At 42.9% G+C, this 18,216-nt stretch overlaps 1 protein-coding gene across 2 annotated transcripts in view; it reads right to left on the minus strand.

Annotated features, from left to right (window-relative positions):
- Positions 1-14,407, minus strand: part of PLPP1 (phospholipid phosphatase 1) — a 96,342-nt gene extending 81,935 nt beyond the window's left edge. Inside the window, exon 1 of one of the 2 annotated variants that reach the window (XM_075541042.1) lies at positions 13,967-14,407. In XM_075541042.1, the coding sequence (XP_075397157.1) occupies positions 13,967-14,024 (58 nt within the window). In that variant the 5' untranslated portion in view covers positions 14,025-14,407. The remainder of the gene's footprint in view (positions 1-13,966) is intronic. The other variant, XM_075541043.1, reaches the window with a different exon arrangement.
- Positions 14,408-18,216: the final 3,809 nt, after the last annotated feature.

The raw sequence follows: 18,216 nt of genomic DNA on the forward strand, positions 1-18,216 counted from the left end.
AGGGGGAAGTGCAGAGTGGAGACCCAAAGCCCATTTGTCGGCCACTGGAGATCCCCTCACAGAGGGGTCTAGAGGAGGAGATGAGTCAGTCAGGGTGCGATGTAGTACCAATGAAGAATACAGCTTTCCTCCAGTTCCTAAATGTTTCCTCCCCCCGCCCACTACCATGATCCGAATTCTACCTTGCAAATCTGGATAGAGCAGAGGTTTTACACTGGTGCATATAGGAGCTGGAGGCACAGGGAATCCAGGGTGGATGTTACCTTCAGGACCAGGGGTGTGAGGGACGATACTGGGAGAGTAGAAGGTGAGTGGGTTGGAAAGGGGGAACCGATTACAAGGATCTACATGTGACCTCCTCCCTGGGGGATGGACAACAGAGAAGGGGGTGAAGGGAGATGCCGGATAGGGCAAGATATGACAAAATAATAATCTATAAATTATCAAGGGCTCATGAGAGAGGGGGGAGGGGAAGGGAGGGGGAAAAAAGAGGACCTGATGCAAAAGGCTTAAGTGGAGAGCAAATGCTTTGAAAATAATTAAGTCAAAGAATATATGGATGTGCTTTATACAATTGATGTATGTATATGTATGGATTGTGATAAGAGTTGTATAAGCCCCTAATAAAATGTTAAAACAAAAAAGAAGTGATAAGGGCAATGAGAAATGCTCAGGGTGGAGCTATTTATCAGGACATGTTAAAAAGTTCTTTCCGGTCTACTAATAAATGCCCACAGGGGGAATACCACTCTAAGCCTCAACTCAAAGGCATTCAGTTCAAGCTCTGTAAGTCAGCAAACCCAGCTCCCTAAATGTAAGTGCTCAGAGGCACTCCAGCCCACAAGCCAACACAAAATAACTCCGCTTTATTTGTTCTATGGGCTGGGAAGTCAGTCCACCACTTTGTTTTGTGCTTCATCTCCTAGTTCTGCTGCTGATATTCCTCTGATGGGATAGTTTTTTCTGGACCCTGGAGGGTCACTGTGCAGGGATCTAAGGTCCAGAGGACATGCTCCACTCCTGACTCTTGGTAGCAACAAGATCCGTCTTCCTGCTTCTTAGAGGGCTCATTTTAAACGTAGCAGGATGGCACTGCAGGCCATCCTGTTCACAATTATTCACAGGTAAATCCTATCAGTATCTTACCCCACCTTCTTAACCAGACCCAGGCAAAAAAAGGTGGTTTGGTGGAGGGAGTCGAGCGTCTAGGGACTCTGACTACAAGAACCACATTTAATTATTTACTGCCCCTGCAATGACAGTCATAAAACACATGGCCTGTTGCTGACAAGTGGATTCCAACAGGACAGAATCCAAGTGCCTCTCGGGGGTTCCACGCTGGAAGTCTTCACAATTGCCCCATCCTTCTCCCACAGAGTTGCTGGTAGAGTTGAACCACCAACCTTTTGGTTATCAGCTAGGCACTTAACCACTGTCACTAGGGCTTCTAAAACATACAAGCCACCTGAAATAATCATTGTTTATGTTGTCTTTAGGTGTCATTGAGTGGGTTCTGACTCAGCAAACAACAGAACTAAATACTGTCTGGCCCTGCAACATCCTCACAATTGTTTGAGCTCATTCTTGCAGTCTCTGTGTCCAATCCATCTCGTTGAGGGCCTTCCTCCTTTTCACTGCCCTTCTACTTTACTATTAGCCTACTAATTCATCCAGTCTTTCCTTCCTCACCCTCTATTATTTTTCAAAAGTTATAATCCTCAAAAATGCAGTTCCCAATTCTTACCCTACCATTTCTTAGCTGGGTGGTCCTAATTTAAGCCCCGGTCCTGTCATCTAAAATGTGATGGTGTAGTTATCCTCACTGAGCAAGCTGGTGAGATACCACACAGGGTCTCAGTAAATACTAAGTACATACCTTGGAACAATAATTAAGCAAGCCTTGATGGTACAATGATTAGAGTGCTTGAATGCAAACTAAATGGTCATCAATCACTCCGTGCAGAAAGGATGTAGCAATCTGCTTCTAAATACAGCCTTGGAAACTCTATGGGACAGTTCTTCTGTCCTATAGTTAGGGTCACTTTACATCTGAATAGACTTGACAGCAATGGATTTGGTTAACATTTAATAAATTATCTACTCTAATATTTAAAAATAAACATTACAATATCCACTAGTAAGAGAACCCAAGAACACCAAGTCCACTGCTGTCAACTTAACTCTGACTGACAGGAACCTATATAGTGTTTCCAAGGCTATAAATCATATTCCCAAACTTATTTGGCCTACTGCCCCCTTCAAAAAAAATTACCCAATGCCACCCTCAGCAATTAACAACTTTGTTCAATAGCCCATAATCCAGGGGAAAGTGCAGGTATCTGCTTTTGCAGCCTCCCTGGTTCATTCCAGTGTCCAGGGAGGCAGTAATGCTCATATGGAGTAATACGGCTGTAAATCTTTACAGGTACAGACAACTAAAGCATAAATAAAATACCTAAAAAGACAAATCTTTTTGCTTTTTATGTATTCTACCACAAAAAATTAAAGTTAAAAACAGAAAACCACACATATATACCCTATTCCAGGCCATGCTAATCCAACACAAAATATCCTTTTTGCTCCCCTTTGGTCCTTCACACTTGTTCTTGCCTGTGCCTAGAATTCTTTCCAGCTCCATAGCCAAACCCTTTTCAACATTACCATCTCAGTTCAAGTATCTCCTCTCTCAAAAAAGCCTCCTTAAGATAATGCCCCCACAACACCAAAGCATCCTGCTCCCTGTTTTACTTCTCTCACAACTGCATGCAAGATTGGTGGTTCAAATTCACAAGGCACTCCTCAGGAAAAGATGAGGCTCTCAGCTCCCATAAATATTTACAGCCACTGAATAGTCATAGGGTAGCCATGATTCAGAAACCATTCGATGACACTGAGTTTGATTTTTTTTGTTTGATAATTATCTAATTATATTAGCATATCTATCTTTTTTACACTGTTATTTCCCTCCTAGTTAATTCATTTTCTAGAATAACATGATACTTAAGATTCTTCATTGTCTAGAGTATGAGTTTTTTTCATTTATTTCATTATACTCTACTACAGACATATCCAGATCAATTTCTATAATCAATGGGATTACTAACACTTAGAGATCACCTATATGGTTTGTAAACATGATTGAGAGAACACTACTATTTCAAGGTGCTCTGTAAACACCAAAGACATATTCATGGAAAATATTTAGCATTTGTTCCTAAAGAGAATTAGCTGATTGTTATTTCTACCAATATAATTACTACATTAGAGGCAGAGAAGCTTGTAAAAGATTATTTTATTTGGCAACCATATATCATGCATAACATATGCAAAGGTATTTTCTTAAGAATTTTACATATACTGAGCTACAGTTAAACCACACGACAATCATGAGGTAGGCATATTATCATCACACTTGAGGAAATCAGAGGTACAAATGGAAAATTTGCCCAAGATCACACAGCTAGTAAACAGAGAAGCTGGAATTTCAACCTAGCTCCACTAGCCTATACTGATTCTCTAATGTTTTAAAAGCTGAGCTTATAAAAGAACAAATCATTCCCAATCTCACTGAAGCAAAACAACTCTGCCTGAGGCACGTGCATTTTAAACCTACACAGCAGCAGGTTAAGGGAAGGAAAGCAGAGAGGAGGGGAGGAGCTCAATTCAAACCCTCACCCCCAAATGGATTCTGACTCGCTGCAATCCTACAGGAAAGTGCAGAGCTGCCCTTGTGGGTGTTTGGTTTTTTTGAGACGATAACTCTTTACAGGAGTATAAGTGTGTGGGGAGGTGGGGTGGGGGAGGGGGGTGCTAAAAAGAACATTAAAAAAAAGAAGAGGTGAGGAGGGAAAGACAAGGAGCGCTAGTGGTGTAGTGAGTTACGCCTAGGGCTGCTAACCACAAAGTCAGTGGTTCAAATCCACCAGCTTGTCTGAGGGTGAAAGATGAGGCGTTTTCTTTCACTGCTACTTGAATGATTTACAGCCTTGGAAACCCAAAGGGGTAGTCCTACCCTGTCCTATGAGTCAGAATCGATTCAATGCCAATGAATTTGGATTTTGGTTTCAGAGGAAAAGATAAGAAGTTACTTGTAATTACCCCAGTATCTGAAGGATGACTGCTTTTTTGAAAAGAGAGAATAAAAGTCACTGTTGTTGTTAGGTGTTGTCAATGATACAACGCAGTGACCCTATGTACAACAAAACAAAACACTACCCAGTCCTGTGCCGTTCTCACAAGCACTGTTATGTTTGAGCCCATTGTTGCAGCCCCTGTATGAGTCAATCTCATGTCTTCCACTTTACTCTATATCAAACATGATGGCTTTGTCGAGGAGCTGTCTAGAGCACACGGATTCTACTTCCAAGACAGATTTGCTCTTTTCCTTTTGGCAGTCCATGATACTTCCACTATTCTTCACCAGCACCATAATTCAAATGCAAAAGATTCTTCTCTGGTTTTCCTTCTTCAGTATCCAAGTTTCACATGCATATGAGGTGATTGCAAATACCATGAGGTAGGTCAGAAGCATCTCAGTCCTCAAAATGACAGCCTTGCTCTTCAACACTGAAAAGAGATCCTGTACGCAGATTTGCCCAATATGCTGTCTGATTTCTTGACTGCTGCTTCTAAGAGTATTGATTGTGGATTCAAGTAAGATGAAATCCTTGGCAACTTAATCTTTCAACCTTTTGAGAACAAAAGAGAGGACAGCATTTTCTTATAATCCCCTTACTAGCTCACTGAACAGACTTTATTTCCATCCCAATATGCTGACAAGAACCACCTATATTAAGAGGAAGCATACAGTTAACATTCCAAGTTCCTTTCCATCTTATTGAAGCTACAGGCTAACAGTTCACTTAAAATCCAGGAATATAATGATCTGCCAACTTCTTTCCTTTTTTAATAGGGTAAACATTAACAATTTAAACTTCAATTTCTTATCCAAAAGAATCAGCATAAAGAACATACAGGAAATGTTGGTAGAGCTTAGCCAAAAATGACTAAAAGAGGAAGAGATCAGTAAAGATTCATAGCATGTCTGTGAATTTTCAAAAGGATGTAATTCAAAAAGAATATAAAGGAAGAATGTACATTTCATAAAATATATTGAGGGAAAGTTCTCCGAACATTTCCATACGCTATTCCAAGCAAGGTAGATTTACGTTAAAACTCAACTGTATCAAACTACCTAGGGGAAAAGAAAAAAGAAACTAACTAGAGCCAAATATTAGGTATTTCCTCTTCGACTCGGCTTTTGTTCCAAGCTGGCCATTTAGAGGGGGAAGCCGTACAACAGACCTCCTGTTTCCCTCAAGAAGATGCCAGTTTGACAAATTTTGGTCCATTTTTTGAGGCCCCTTCTCATTCTCTACTGCTGGAAGCAAAGAGAATATTACATAAAATGGAGAAAAATAAGCCTTGAAGAGAAAGAAAATAAGTCTAGACATTATTTTTAACTTCTAAAATGTAACAGAAGTCAACAGGGCAAATGGTCAAGATATGGGTTGTCTTCTGAGATAGTCAATTACTATGTTCTTGCTAGCCATAATCTCTTACGTGATATACTATAATTCTGGACTCGATGCCTGTGGCTCGACTTTCCCTTTGGAGGGCATTTATCGGTTACAGGAGTAAGATGGGGTGTATATTTAAGACTACTTTACTAGAGAGGGTGACTTAAACCATCCTTCATTTCCTTGGGGGTTATGGTTGGCTAAAGGCAAAAAGCATGCCTCAACACACCATTCCTCTGTATATAAGAGCCTTAAATAGAACACAGAGAAAAAGTCTAGGACCATTGTAAGAACATGTTCCAGATCTGTTTTGAAGAAGCTGAGGCCCAGACCAGGGGCCAGAGAACGTGGCACGGAGGCTCAGAGGCGCAGGGTCAAAGACTGTAGGGTACCTTTTCCTTATCTGGTCCTAGACTACAGAACTGTGAGAGAGAGGTACAGGTGGACTGGCATCCTAGTCCACAGAGCAGAAGCCAAAGGACCACATGGCTGAGAGGCTGAGAACCAAGAGAGAGCCTTGGATGCTGGCTGGGAGAGGTGCTGTTGTGAACCAATGACTGTATCCTTATGTTTACTGATTCTGACTTAAACCTGCAGTCACTCCTTGAGAGAGGCAAGGCGTTCTATTTCTGTAAATAGTTATAGTCTCTGAAATCCACAGGAGTAGTTCTACTCTGACCTATAGGGTTGACATTGAGTTGACATTGACTGATGGCAGTGAAGTTCTTTTTCGATTTGGTTTTGAACTTCCAAATAAGCCCCCTTAATTGTGAGTATTGTCTGTGAGTTCTGGGTGGTCAATGCAATGGATTATTGAAGCTAGCATAGACGTAGAGTGTCAAAGTCAGTAAAGGAGCATGGAGCATGGATGCATGCATGCCTGACTCCTGCCTCATGGTAACAGGTGTGTTAGTCTGGATACTTTAGGGAAACAAATCCACAGAAACTCATGTATAAGAGAGAGTTTTATATAAAGGGCAAGTGCACATCAAGAAAACATCCCAAACCAGTACTGCCCAAGCCCGCAAGTCCAACATTAACCCATTATGTCCAACACCAATCCATAAAGTCCTTTTCCATCTCACAAAACACACTCTATGATGCCGACTGCAGGAGGAAAGCCGAATCAGTGAATGTGTAAGCATCTCAGCACTGGCAGGGGTCTCCACATGGCTGCTCCAGCACCCAGGACTGCATCGGGGTAGGTCCATGTGGCTTCTCCTCAGGGATGTCTTGCAGGAAGTGAGCCTTGCCAGCTGAAGCAGGAACTGGCTAAGGCAGCTGTACCCTGGTCTGACCATCAGAAAGCAAGAGACCTGAGAACTCAAAAGGCAAGGCTCACCGAGCCATTTATCCTTCCACCCTTCAATTAACCCCACATGTGTTTACTAGCCAGGTTGGCACAGTAAACTAACTACCTCAATAGGGAAGCCAGAGGAAGTCAGTTATGGCCCTTGTGCCATTTATTGCATATTCTTTCTTTCTTTTTATCTTCCATACCTAACACAATCTCCATAATCTACTGGGGTTTCAAGAAATATTTGAGGGGAAATGATGAATAAATAAATGTAGAAAGGAAAAAACAAAATTTAGGGAGCGACTAACTACTTACCTCATTAAGAATCTTTCACATAAGAACTGCTTTTTTCCCTTTGTAGAAGGGGTGCAGGTGATATACAGAAGGGTAGGAAGATGTCAGCATTACAGCCATGATATGTTGTTGTTAGGCCCCATGACAACCCATAAAAACCCTAGGCACAAACAGAATGGAACACTCCATGATCCCCCACCATCCTCACAACTGTTCCAAGGCCTGGGACCATTGATGCAGCCATGTGTCACTCCATCTCATTGACAGCTTTCCTCTTTTTTTTCTGCCCTTTCACTTTACAAAATATGACAGAAGGCACCTGTATTTGAGATACAACCTTGCTTGCTGAAAGGAAAAAGGACTTGAAGCACTGATCAAGGACTGCAGCCTTCAACATGAATTACACTAAAATCTTCACAACTGGACCAATAGCTAAGCTTATAACCGAAGAAAAGATTAAAGTTGTCCAAGATTTCATCTTGCTTGAATCCACAATGCTCATGGAAGCAGCAGTCAAGAGATCAAAAGAAGCATTGCATTAAGCAAATCTGCTGCACAAGACCTCTTTAAGTGCTGAAAAACAGTGACATCATGTAGAGTACTAAAGTGTGCCTGTTTTCAACCAGCATATACATGCGTATGCAAATTTACCACTGAATAAGAAGACCAAAAAATCTGATGTATTTGAACTATGGTGTTGGTGAAGAATATTGAAAATATTGTGGACTGCCAAAAGAACAAACAGATCTGTCTTAGCAGTACAACCAGAATGCTCCTTAGAGGCAAGGATGGAAAGACTTCACCTACTTTGGACATTTTATCAGAAGTGACCAGTCCCTGGAGAAGGGCATCATGCTTGGTAAAGTGGAGGGGGCAGGGAAAAAGAGGAAGGCCATCAAGGAGATGGATTGACACAATGGCTGAAACAATGGGCTCAGACATAAGAACAATGGTTGAGGATTGAGCAGGACAGGCAGTGTTTTCTTCTACATAATAGGGAACGACTCAAGGGCATCGAACAACAACATCTGAGATAATTACAATGAAAGTAACAACCCACAGGACTTAGTATTTGCTGTCTATGTGTTTTGCTGCCAGATCTCGCTAGTCTAAACCTACTTTGAATTGGAATACTAGTGACACAACAAAAGGAAACGCAGAGGTAACCATGATTCCTCTCCCCAAGACAGCTAATGTTAGGGCCATGGCCCTGTAGTATCTGCTATGAAGGGCAGCTGCAATGATATCTAGCACAGAAAATGAACACATACGGACACACATAGATGAGGATGCATCAGTCAGGGTTCTGAAAGGAAAATGAAGTATTGATGACAATTTAATGAAGGAATCATTTTCAAAGGTATGGGCAGAGTTTACAGAAAGCAGGGAAAGGAAGGTGAAATACCACAAGGCTAGCCACTCTGCTGGGTTCTGTGGGTTGGCCACTGTGCTGTGACTGAAAGGTCAGCAGTTCATCAGCTGCTCTGGGAGAATGACGTTTGCTGCTCTCAGAACAAATTAGTCTTCAAACGCCTCTACAGAGTCGCTATGACTCAGAAGGGACTCAATGGCAAGGGGTTTGGATTTGTGTTTGGGGGTTGGTTTTAGACCTCTAGGTCTAAAAGAGACAGGGGAAGGGTAACACTAAAATACAACCTTCAGCAATGCAAAGGCCAGAAAGAGGGAACTGTCTCCTGGCCTCCTGTTGATGTCCCATTAGCCAAAGCCAACCAGAATCCCTAGATTGCAATGGCTCAGTTAATGCAGTCCACTGTTTCCCCAAGTGGGCGAGTCTTCCCCTGGAGTGATAGGGGATGCTGAAACAATCCAGGGGTGCTGCAAAAGCAGACATCTACACTTTATCCTGAATAATGGGTTATAGCACAAAAGTTTTTCATTGCCAGGGGGCAGTGAGTGGTTTTAAGGTTTTTGTTTTGTTTTCTGAAAAAGGAGCCAAATATGTTTAAGAACCTATGATATAGTCCATAGACGTAGCCTCTCGGAGCATAAAACAGGGTGGAGAAGGGCCAGTAAGAAATTCTAGAAGGACACAGTATGTGCAGCACAGACCACCATCACCTACTGCCAGAGTCAATTCTGCCTGCACATGACTCTATAAAACAGTCAATAGAACTGCACCTTAGCGTTCTGAGACCGTGAATCCTTAGGAGAGCCGACAGCCTCACGTGTCTCCTGTGGAACAGCTAGTGGGTGTGAACAGCTGACCTTACAGTTAGCAGCCTAGTCTTTAATGAACAGTGGCACTAGGAATCCTTTATGCAAGGCTTTGCCTGTTTCTATGTCTACTGGACACCATCGGGCTGCCTGCAAATGAATCATAAACAGAGGTACTATTTGGGTATCTGTTGCCCAATATCAATATCTTAAAAATACTCTAAGAGCAATTCCAGATAACATTCAACATTTCTGCATCTCTAAAAAGTAAAGGTAACCCGTAATTGTCTGTAATGGAGCAGACCTAAGATAACACCTTTCTCTGGACTCAAAGAGCACCTAATTCCTTGCCATCATTCTCATTATGTATTGTAATTGCTTATGCATTTGCTCCTCCTTCATTACGCTCTGAGCAAATTTAAGGCGGGAATTTTTATTTATCCTTAAGTTCCTAGCACCTAACATGGCACCTGGCACAGAGCTGACCTGCCATAAAAGTTGACTCAATATCCATTAATTGGTAGCTAATGCCATAAATTCTGGAAAGACACTCATCAACTACCCAGTGCCTCTCTTCCCATCTCCTCTTTCTCACCGCCACCCCCGCCCCCTGCCACCTCTTCCCACCACTATGGAGTGACTTCTGACTCACAGGACAGGGCAGACCTCATAGGACAAAGCAAAACTGTTCCTGTGGGTTTCAGAGACTGTAAAATCTTTACAGGAGTAGAAAGCTTCATCTTTCTCCCACAGGGTGGCTGGCAGCTTTAAACTGATCTTACAAATACAGAGCCACTTTCAACCTGGATAAAAATCCAGTCCATCGTTGTTCTCTGTTGAGCAGTTTTTCTTGTGTGCTCAGAAGATGCTTATGGTCTGTGTTCAACAAACACAGAACCTGTCACCAAAAGAACTAGAGAAAGATAACAAGGCTATCCTCCATTTTAGGAATATATCAAATACACCGATCTCTCAAAATTATAACAATTCTTTCAAGATGTATCTGGTCCACTGAAAGAACTAATGAGAGTATAGTCTATAAATAGGGAGATTCAAGTTTCACAGTGATGATAAAGACTACTTCGGCTGAAATCTTGAGCACAGGCATATGGATTTGCTAATGATCACATCAACCATCAAGCATTATCCTCGGTAAAATTATGAAGTAGCTGTGCGGCCCAATCAGGCACCATACTCCGATTAAAGGGGATACACTGTATGATGTTGGGGTGGTCATTAACAGTACCAGGAGCACATCAGGTTATAATTATGAATCACTTTCACATAACCCTGTACTTAAAAAGTGCTTAATCATCTTTTTGTTGGTATCGTCAACTCTACCTGTAGATTCTCCACAGCAAAGGGAAAAACACAATGCCTAGTTGATAGCTCTCAGCTACCATGATCAATCGTAGGCTGCCAATTTCCTACTGTCAGTAAAGAAAATAAAAACCAGACTTAATATGGTCCCTAGAAAGGCTCCATTAGAAAAGTGATTTTACTATAAAGGCTTATCTCTTCCAAAAACCCAAAAACCTTTTGCTCCACCAGGACCATTTGCCTTCATGGTGTTGTTTTTGTACAGGAGAGAGGCATGTAGCTGAATCTAATATCATCTTATAGATCTAAATGAAATAAGTCAGTAGTCCACTTCCTATTTGGGGAAAAGAAAGTTCTGGACATATCCTTGGCAATACACTGAATTATTTTCAAAGAAACTCTAGTAATAAGAAAACATGAACTTAAGTTTCAAATAAATCAAGCGTCATCTTCACTTCTCTAAAACACATTTAAAGTAAAAGTGACCAAAGCAAGCTTTTCCAAAAACCTTAAACAAAGACAATGAAAATCTAAAACACTAATTTATGTTTTTAAAAGCCCTGAAAAACCCTGCAACTGTCAGGTTAATGCAGGACTAAAGTTACTCTTCCCTCTATAGGACAATTCTGGGATGTTCTTGTCTTAATTACAAAGTGTAAAAAGTTTGCACCGGCTTGAAAGTAAACGATATGAATCTAGCATTTATAAAAATTGTACTGCATAGAGGTTCCTCCGATTTTCAAGAATTTAAAAAAGAAAATCCTGCAGATACATCTTGCGTTTCGCATCGGCTTCATTTACCTTAGAGCAGTATTCTGTTTCACGCCTCCTATTTGAGTGCACACCAAAAGAACAGGATGCTTGTTTTGTAAGTTTGTAACTTCCACAGGGTAGAAAGAGAAAGGCTGGTATTTAATTGTTATTATGCAATAAGTAGCCATGGCAGACAAGATAATGTGCAATACATTATAACTTCCAAAATTACTTCTGATCAAATATTTTCCTTTTCCTCAACTAAAATATAAATGAAGTATAACTGAATACACCGACAATGAGTCCTTTAAATCATGTGTCTTTTCCTACTGTAAATGTTTCATTACAAATAAGCACAAATAAACTTGAATATATTTTAATATAATTATCAATGTGTCCTGACAGCTAAATGATTGTTTGTACTCCTAGAAAAACCCACTGCCTGCCATCAACCCTATAAACTGTTTCTGAAGCTCGAGTCTTTATGGAAGCAAATAGACTCATCTTTCTCCTGAGGAGCATCTAGTGGGTTTGAATTGCTAACCTTTCAGTAATACCCCAGAGTACCACCAAGGGCTCCTATACAAGTAAACCTTCCAAAAATGGGTCTGAATTCCTAAAATTCACTCTGCAGTTAGCTACACAGGCAGTACCTTGACAGAAAATAAACTTGTTTCATAAATAAAGGGAATTCTCCCTAGAGGAAAACAAATAAAAGTAATAAACTGTTAGAATTCACCAAGAAAAGCTCACTGCCATTGAGTCAATTCCGACTCATATCAACTATGGGGCAGAGAAATTTTCGTGGGTCTCTTTATGGGGACAGAAAGCCTCATCTTTCTCTTCTGGTGTAGCCTGGTGGGATCCAACTGCCGACCTTGCACTTACCGCAGCACAAAACGCATTAGCACGCAATCTTTTTACCAAAATGGCAATCATCTAGAGGCCAAGTCGGAGGCAAAGGAATAGACTATTTAAGAACCCTCGTGAATTATCTATGCCATCCTGACTCATAGCAACCGAGAGGGCACAGGAGAACTACCCCCATGGAATTCTCTAGCTGTAAATCTTTATGGGAGGAGACCAGCACACGGTTCTTCTGTGGAGGGGCCGGTAGGTTTGAACCACCAAGCTCTGCATTAGCGGCTGAGTGATTAACCACTGAGCCAATAGGGCTCCTTGAAAGATTTAAGAACGGATTAAAGCCCTGGAAATTTCCTTTCACTGAGAAGTCATTATGCAGACTTGAATTTAGGATGCTAAAACTACAAATCTCCAACCCTGAGATTTGGCCAGCACTACTTCACTCACTTAAACGTGAGTCTTGTTGTTGGGGTCTAGTCAATTTCCACACAACGCAACCCCAGCTGCTCAGACCAGAACAGCCTGTGACCTTTTTCCGAAGCACAATGCCTGGCCTGTCTTCCAGGGCACACTGGGGTGGGCGGGTATGCACCGCCAACATTTTAGCGCTTAGGGATTTGCACCATCCAGAGCAGCGGTTCTCAGCTTGTGGGTCGCGACCGTGATGAAGTAGCAACGAAAATAATTTTCTGCTTAAGGGGTGGGGGATCACCACATGAGGAACGGTATTAAAGGGTCTCGGCAAGAGGAAGGTTGAGATCCAGAGAATTCTAAACATATGTCAGGCTACGCAATCCTGGGACAGGTCATGCTGCTTGTTGCTTTTCACGTACGACATAAAGAGCTCATAAAAGAACTACCTTACACACAATACATAAAAAAAATGGGACCCCTTCCAACACCTTTCCCTTAATCCAGAGGATCTCAATTCTTTCTCGTCAAAAGGAAGGGCTAACTGCTGACCAGAAGCCCCTGAAGTGACCTCCTCCATCGAGGAGGCAACGCCAAATTTACTGGGGTCTCAGACAAGAGACAGGAGAGGGAAAGCGATCCGATTGTAAGACGTACATAGAGGAGGAGAAGGCAGGGCTGGGGCATCCCTCCCCCTCAATAAAAGCCAAGCTTCTTCAGACCTATCGGCAGACACTTGGCGTCCTTACTCCTACTTGCAACCTGACAATTTACAACCTGGCAACACCTTCTAATTAGGAGCGTTCTGTTCTTTTATGGCCGAAAAATTAAACTGCTTCCCACAAGTCAGATAAACCACGCACTGGTGCCTGTTACTTAGAACCCCCAGTGCATCCTGCTTCCAGTCTCGCTCCCGATGGCGAAGCGCCAGTGACCAGGCAGTCAGTCCACGGTCAAGGGGAGCAGCCCATCCTACGCTGCTGGGAGAGGCTCGGCAAAGAGCTCGCGAGCGAGGGGCTGAGCGGAGAGGCGTGAGCGGCATCCAAGCGGGCTGGGCTCAGCGCACTAGCGGACGGACAGGCAGCGGCGGCCACGCGGAAGCCAGGGTGCAGCCGGCAAAGCGGGGTTCCCCGGCTGCGGAAGCCGCCACCCGCGCCCGGCCCGGCCGAGGCGCGCGCCTCGGGCACACACCCCCCCACGCCGGCCTGCGGCTCTCGGGGAGTCGCGTCCCGGAGACGCCCTCCCGCGGGATGCGCACCCCACCCAAGCTCGCGGGCACACGCCCCTCGGCCGGGCTGCGGCGCGAGGCGGCGGGCAGGCGCCGCGTACGTACCCAGCAACACGCAGAGCACATCGAGGGCCACGTACGGCAGCCGCGTCTTGTCAAACATGGTCTCGGCCGGCGCGGACGGAGCTGCGGGCCGGCGGCTGAGGCGCCCGATTCACGAGCCCAAGGTAAAAGTTGGAGCCGGCGCCTTCCAGCCAAAGGGGAGCTGCCCAGGGGCGGACTGGGGTCGGGCAGCGCTCCGGCCGGCCGCAATGGCGTCTGCTACCCCTCCCCTCGTAAACTCCAGCCACCACTCGGTCCCGGCCGAGACACGAATCTCGCGGCCGCTCCGTCGCCCTCGCCTGTGTGGGCAGTCGCGGCCCGGATGCCGGAGCCCTATCCAGCAGGCGGGGCGTCCAGACCCGGGCTTTAAGGATGGGGAACGGTAGGGAGGAGAAACACAGGTCGGGCCCCTCCCGCTGGGCAGCGAGGGGACCGGCCAGCGCGCGGCCTCCGGTCTGAGGGAGCCTGGGCGGGGCGGCCAGTGAGGGGCGGAGGGGCGTGTCCGGGAAACCCCAGGCCGGCCAGAGGAGCCAATCAGATCTGCCGACCCCGCCCCACAGACCTGTACCGCCTGCCCCTGCAGTGTGACGCGCGGAGGCGGGGCGGGGCCCGCAGGCGCCTCCGGTGAGACTCCTGGGAGGGGGCGTTGCAAGGGCCCCGCTTCCCTCTGGAGGTCCCTAGCGCGGCCTTAGTAACCCGAGGCGCAGGGAAAGGCAGAGAGATTTAGGCCCCCAGGACTCATAAAATAAGATTTAGGAGAATGATAAGACTTTAAATCTGTGCGCCCACCATCGCTTTCCTGAAGATCGTGTAATAAAGATTTTGTAATACAGGGTACTGTGTTTCAACCCTGGCAAACCCCAATCTGTAGAATGAGGATGTTGATAATCTCCGATCTCTGTTGCTTTCAGGAGGAAGTGGTGAAGCTTCAAAAAAGATAATGTGAAAGTACTTTGTAGAGGCTATAACATGAACAGATGTTAACTAGTGGTCATTTTCCTTGTTCAAATTAAAGAGGGGGGGCAAGGGGGAGGACAGTACTCTTCTTGCCCAGCACCCCTAAAATGAAGATGAAGCCTCAAGTGGTTCATCCACAGTGTTTTTGAACAAACATGGTTTTCTTTCATGCGGAATTCGGGCTTTTAATTTGATGTTAATTTTCTTTTTACGTTAAAAAAACATCTGAGCGTCCACCTCGTGAATGGGGCCCCAGTTTACAAGGTCACACTAAATTGACAGTATTTCATTCATATTGTGATAGCTGTGTGCTAGAGATTCACGCCCAACACGCTGAGTGCTGGTGCTGGCAAGCACTGGTGAGGGAAGACCTGCCTCTGTTAGAACCAAACACAGACCAGAGAAATTCTGACAAGGTAACAGTGGGGTTTGCCGCCTCCAAACTTTCTCAAAAACCAACCAAGTTATATACCTATAGACAGAAGCAGGTTTTAGTTCTTAACAGTGATCACAGGACGAGATTAGCAGGTTTCTACAATGATCACAGGATACAAATGATACTCCTAAGGAGGCAGTAAAAGTTTTACAATGATCACTAGGAAATTATCTGTACCTACATTTCTCCTGGTGGCATAGTAGTGGTTACACATTGGGCTGCTAACGGCAAGGTCAGCAGTTCAATACCACCAACCAGCTGCACTAGAGAAAAATAAGACTTTCTACTCGCATAAATAAAGTTACAGTCTACCTGTGACGGTACTTTGGAACTGTGAATAAAACCAGAAGACTAGTATTTCAATATAGCCCAAGTTAATCTATAAGATTAAACTGGAAATTGCCCCTGAGATATTGCTCTTTGGCCAACTTTTGAGGAGGCATGAAAGACAACTCCAGACATTAGTGAGAGACAGAGAGAGAAAAGAAAAGAGAGATTATATTTGGGCTGGTGTAATGCATTTAAATTTTTTAAAATAAAGTATCTCTTTTTACTTTGGAAAAAAATAGAGTTACAGTCTTAGAAACTCACAGGGGCAATTCTACCATACAATATAAGGTCTCTATGAGTCACAATTAACTCAATGGCAGTGATTGAGTGATGACTTTTCTCCAGGGGCCCTTAGAACACCACACCTGAAGCTTCATAGGCCCTCATTTATCTGCAATGGAATGATGCCTCCGTGCCTGATCTTACCAGTCCATCACTCCAGAGACCTAGGAATGGGGCTAGATACTTATTGTGTCTAGGTACTTATTTTAATGGCCTTGCACGTCTATCCTTGAGTCAGAACATCTTTGCTGACTGGGCTTAAAAAGAATTTTTACTGCAAGGGAAGAGGCTGTTACATTTTGGATTTTTAAAAAGCTAAATTCTGAACTATACTATATTGCTAGTATTAACAGCAAGCTAATTCCTTCATACTTTGTGTCAATGAGAACCTGACTATGTAGTGAGAACTACATAGTTTATATGTATGTTTTCATTTAAACAGTTTTTGAGATAAACATTTCCTCTCAACCTGCCTTTAAAAAGATAAGCATCCAGGAAATCTTGCTAGTTAATATAGTTGTCCATTGTTTGCTTATTTATGTATTCAACATTTATTGAACACTCTATGTATGCCCTATATACCAGGAATTATCATTGCATTTTGACTGCATGCTTAATCAATTTCAAACTTCATCACTGGTAAAAATCAATTGTTGAAAAATGGTTCTATTAATTGGTCCTGCTTGTGATCATGTGGATAGCATCCTATCACCAGCAATGTTGTACTTAAGGCTAGATCTTGAAATAGCCTTGTTGACAATGAATTTCCTCTTTAATTTGTCATTCCTGGTGGAGTCCTCCATATGATTGTCTAATTCAAATTACCCAATTACTGGTGATTGAAATTTGAAAGAAGGATAGGTAGTTGGAAAATATTATCTGGATGATAGAAATGATGCAGGGATAGAATTGTGCAAAACCAAGGGTTTCGTCATTGGAAAAATTTCCCCCCAACAACACTATACACATGGGCCTCACCAGCTTCGCTGCATTGGAATTATAGAGAAGCTTGTCAGAAGTTAGTCATAACTCTTCAGGGCCCTAGACTGAAGAACAGACCATTATTTGTTCAGGTGAAAGCTGAAGCTGAAGAAAAGTCTGTGTGCCTTCAATATATCCCACCCAAATCTACAGACCATCTCCAGAGTAGATGTGATGCAATGGATGCTAATGATCAAAGACCAGATAAGTTGTGGATGACATCAAAATATGCATGAAGAAACCAAAAGATTATTAAAAGGAGAGGAAAGAAAGAAAAGCACAAAGCGGATGTCAGAAGGCACTCTTAAACTTGCACTTGAATATAGGATAGCTAAAGCAATTTGAAGAAATGATTCAATGAAAAACTGAATAGAACATTTCAAAGGAAAGGCTAAGAAGACAAGATAAATTATGGCAATGAAATGTGCAAATAACCTAGAGTTAGAAAACAAAAAAGGAAGAACACACTCAAGCTGAAAGAACTAAAGAAAGAATTCAAGCTTTCACTTGTACTGTTGAAGGATTCTATAGGCAAAATATTGAGTAACCCAGGTAATACCAGAAAGGGAATACACAGAGTCACTATACCAAAAAGAATTGTGTGACAACCAACCATGTTGTGAGTAGACTATGATCAAGATCCAATGGAATTGAAGGAAGAAATCCAAATTGAACTGAACTTGACAAAAAACAAAGTTTCTTTCTTGGCAAGAAACAAAATTCCGTGAATTATTAGAATATTTTTTATTTTATTTATTTTTTAATCGTTTTATTAGGGACTCATGCAACTCTTATCACAATCCATACATACATACATCAATTGTGTAAAGCACATTTGTACATTCATTGCCCGAATTATTAGAATATTAAGTGAGATGTTTCAACAAGCTGATGTTGCCTTGGACTGGGTTCTCTAGAAAAGCAAACTCAGTGATGCTTATATAAGATATATAAAATTATATTTTAAATGATTAATCACACTTAATTGTAGCCCTAATATAAGAACAATTAATTCTTTTTAAAATTTTTTTAACATTTTATTTGGGACTCATACAACTCTTATCATAATCCATAATATACATACATCAATTGTATAAAGCACATCTGTACCTTCTTTGCCCTAATCATTTTCAAAAGGATTCCATGTTGTCCCCTGTCCCTGGGTTAGTTAACACCACTTCCTTACCCCCCACCTCCCCCTATCCCAAGTCCCTCCGGAACTGTCAGTCCCGTTGTTTTTCCTCCAGATAGTTCATAAGAACAATTC

The sequence above is a fragment of the Tenrec ecaudatus genome, chromosome 2 (assembly GCF_050624435.1).
Source record: "Tenrec ecaudatus isolate mTenEca1 chromosome 2, mTenEca1.hap1, whole genome shotgun sequence".
Lineage (NCBI taxonomy): Eukaryota > Metazoa > Chordata > Mammalia > Afrosoricida > Tenrecidae > Tenrec > Tenrec ecaudatus.